This window comes from Verticillium dahliae, genomic scaffold (assembly GCF_000150675.1).
Source record: "Verticillium dahliae VdLs.17 supercont1.22 genomic scaffold, whole genome shotgun sequence".
Lineage (NCBI taxonomy): Eukaryota > Fungi > Ascomycota > Sordariomycetes > Glomerellales > Plectosphaerellaceae > Verticillium > Verticillium dahliae.
In genome coordinates this window covers 231943-233691 of record NW_009276918.1, presented here as the reverse complement: position 1 = coordinate 233691, position 1749 = coordinate 231943, and the positions used below count along the sequence as shown (strand labels likewise).

The 1749-nt window shown below is 64.8% G+C and overlaps 1 protein-coding gene across 1 annotated transcript in view; it reads left to right on the top strand.

The window, feature by feature from the left end:
* Positions 1–1560, top strand: part of VDAG_08754 (anaphase-promoting complex subunit 2) — a gene marked incomplete at both ends in the record, with an annotated part of 3094 nt that extends 1534 nt beyond the window's left edge. The window contains one exon of the mRNA XM_009651071.1: positions 112–1560. Coding sequence (XP_009649366.1) covers positions 112–1560 — 1449 coding nt within the window. The remainder of the gene's footprint in view (positions 1–111) is intronic.
* Positions 1561–1749: the final 189 nt, after the last annotated feature.

Below are 1749 nucleotides of genomic sequence, written 5' to 3'. Positions count from 1 at the left end.
TACGCGAGCCTGCAGGTCGTCCTCCAGCCCTCGCAGCACGCCCCGCACGCCGCCCACACGGAGGACCTCTTCTCGTGGCACACCCACCAGGTCCGCCACCATTTCGTGCAGCACGTCCTGCCCCTGCTCGCCGCCTGCGCCGGCCACGGCGACGCGACGCAGGTGCTGCTGGGCAGCATCCGCACGCTCGAGGCAGCCCACCGCCAGTACCTCTACGGCCTCGCCCTCATGGCGCGCGGCCTGGACGAGCCCGCCGCCGAGCGTGCCGTCGACGCCTTCCGCCGCGACCTGCACGCCCTCATCAGCAACTCCATGGCCCCGGCGCTTGTGGACGCGCTGCGCCGCGTACTGAGCCGCCTCATGCGCGTGCTGCTGCGCATGCAGCCCGAGTCGCTGACCTCCTCTGCCAATCCAGCGGCGTCGCAGCATGCAGGTCGCCGCGGCGGCGGCGGCAGCAGCGCCAGCGCAAGCGACCAGACGGATGGCGCCAGACGCGAGCTCCGTCAGCTGGTCGAGGCCTTGCACAAGGTCGGCCTTGCGGGAGAGAAGTTCCAGGTCCTCTTTGCCGAGATGATGGACGCCCTCATGGTCGAGCACATCAAGACGTCCTTTGCCGGGGCGTGGACGCAGCAAACGCAGACGGCGGCGTCAGCGGCACCACTACCGCCACCCAGGCCGCCACGAGCATCCCTGCGCCGCGCGGGCTCGCTGTCGCCGTGCATCGCCTCCCTGCACGACTGGGTCGAGAACCACTACGCGCGTCTGGCGGTTGAGGTATTTGACCGCCTTGGCGCCGAGGTGGTCGCCTGGAAGCACGTCGAGGAGTGGAAGGAGATTGCGGTTGGGCGCTTGGCGGTTACGCGCATCCACGAGCTCTTTGACATTGTGCTTCACTGGCCCGAGAGCAGAGACGCCCTCGACGATCTGCGCGTGGCCGTGACGACGCCCCAGAGGCGACTGCAGCTGACCGACACCTTCTCGGCCGCGCTGCAGAAACGGCTGCTCCACCCCGGGCGGTCCACGCTGGACATCCTGCAGGTGTACATCTCCATGATCCGCACCTTTCACGCCCTCGACCACTCCAAGGTCCTGTTGGAGCGCGTGGTCCACAACCTTCAGCTGTACCTCTGCCAGCGAGATGACGCCATCCGCATTGTCGTCACAGGTCTGCTGTCCGGGCCCGATGAGGCGGCGGCGGCGGCGGCGGGCGGCGGCAGCGGCATGGGCAGGCTGCAGGAGCTGGCTGCGCTGCTGAACGATCCCGCGCAGCAGCGCCGGCAGACGGCCGATGACGAGGAGCTCGACTGGAACGACATGGACTGGGTGCCCGATCCTGTCGACGCCGGCGTCAACTACAAGCGGCCCAAGTCGGAGGACGTCATCGGCACGCTGATCAACGCGCTGGGCTCGCAGGACATATTCATCAAAGAGTTCCAGTCTATCATTGCTGAACGGCTCCTGTCCAAGCAGACCGAGTTTTCTCAGGAGGTCAAGGTGCACAACCTGCTCAAAAAAGGGTTTGGGGAGAAGGCGCTGGAATGCGATGACATGCTCTCATAATTTCACGAGTAAACAAGACAATATGCCTTGAACACGAGACTCAGCCATATGCCCAAGTCTTGGACAGACTGTGAGGGTCTCGGGGCACCACAAGGAGTGTGAGGGTGGGAGCGAATCGACCAAGACAAAAGAATTTTATAGGTCCAAGACCGGGTGTGATAGGCAAAAACCGATGAACAAGTCGTTAAA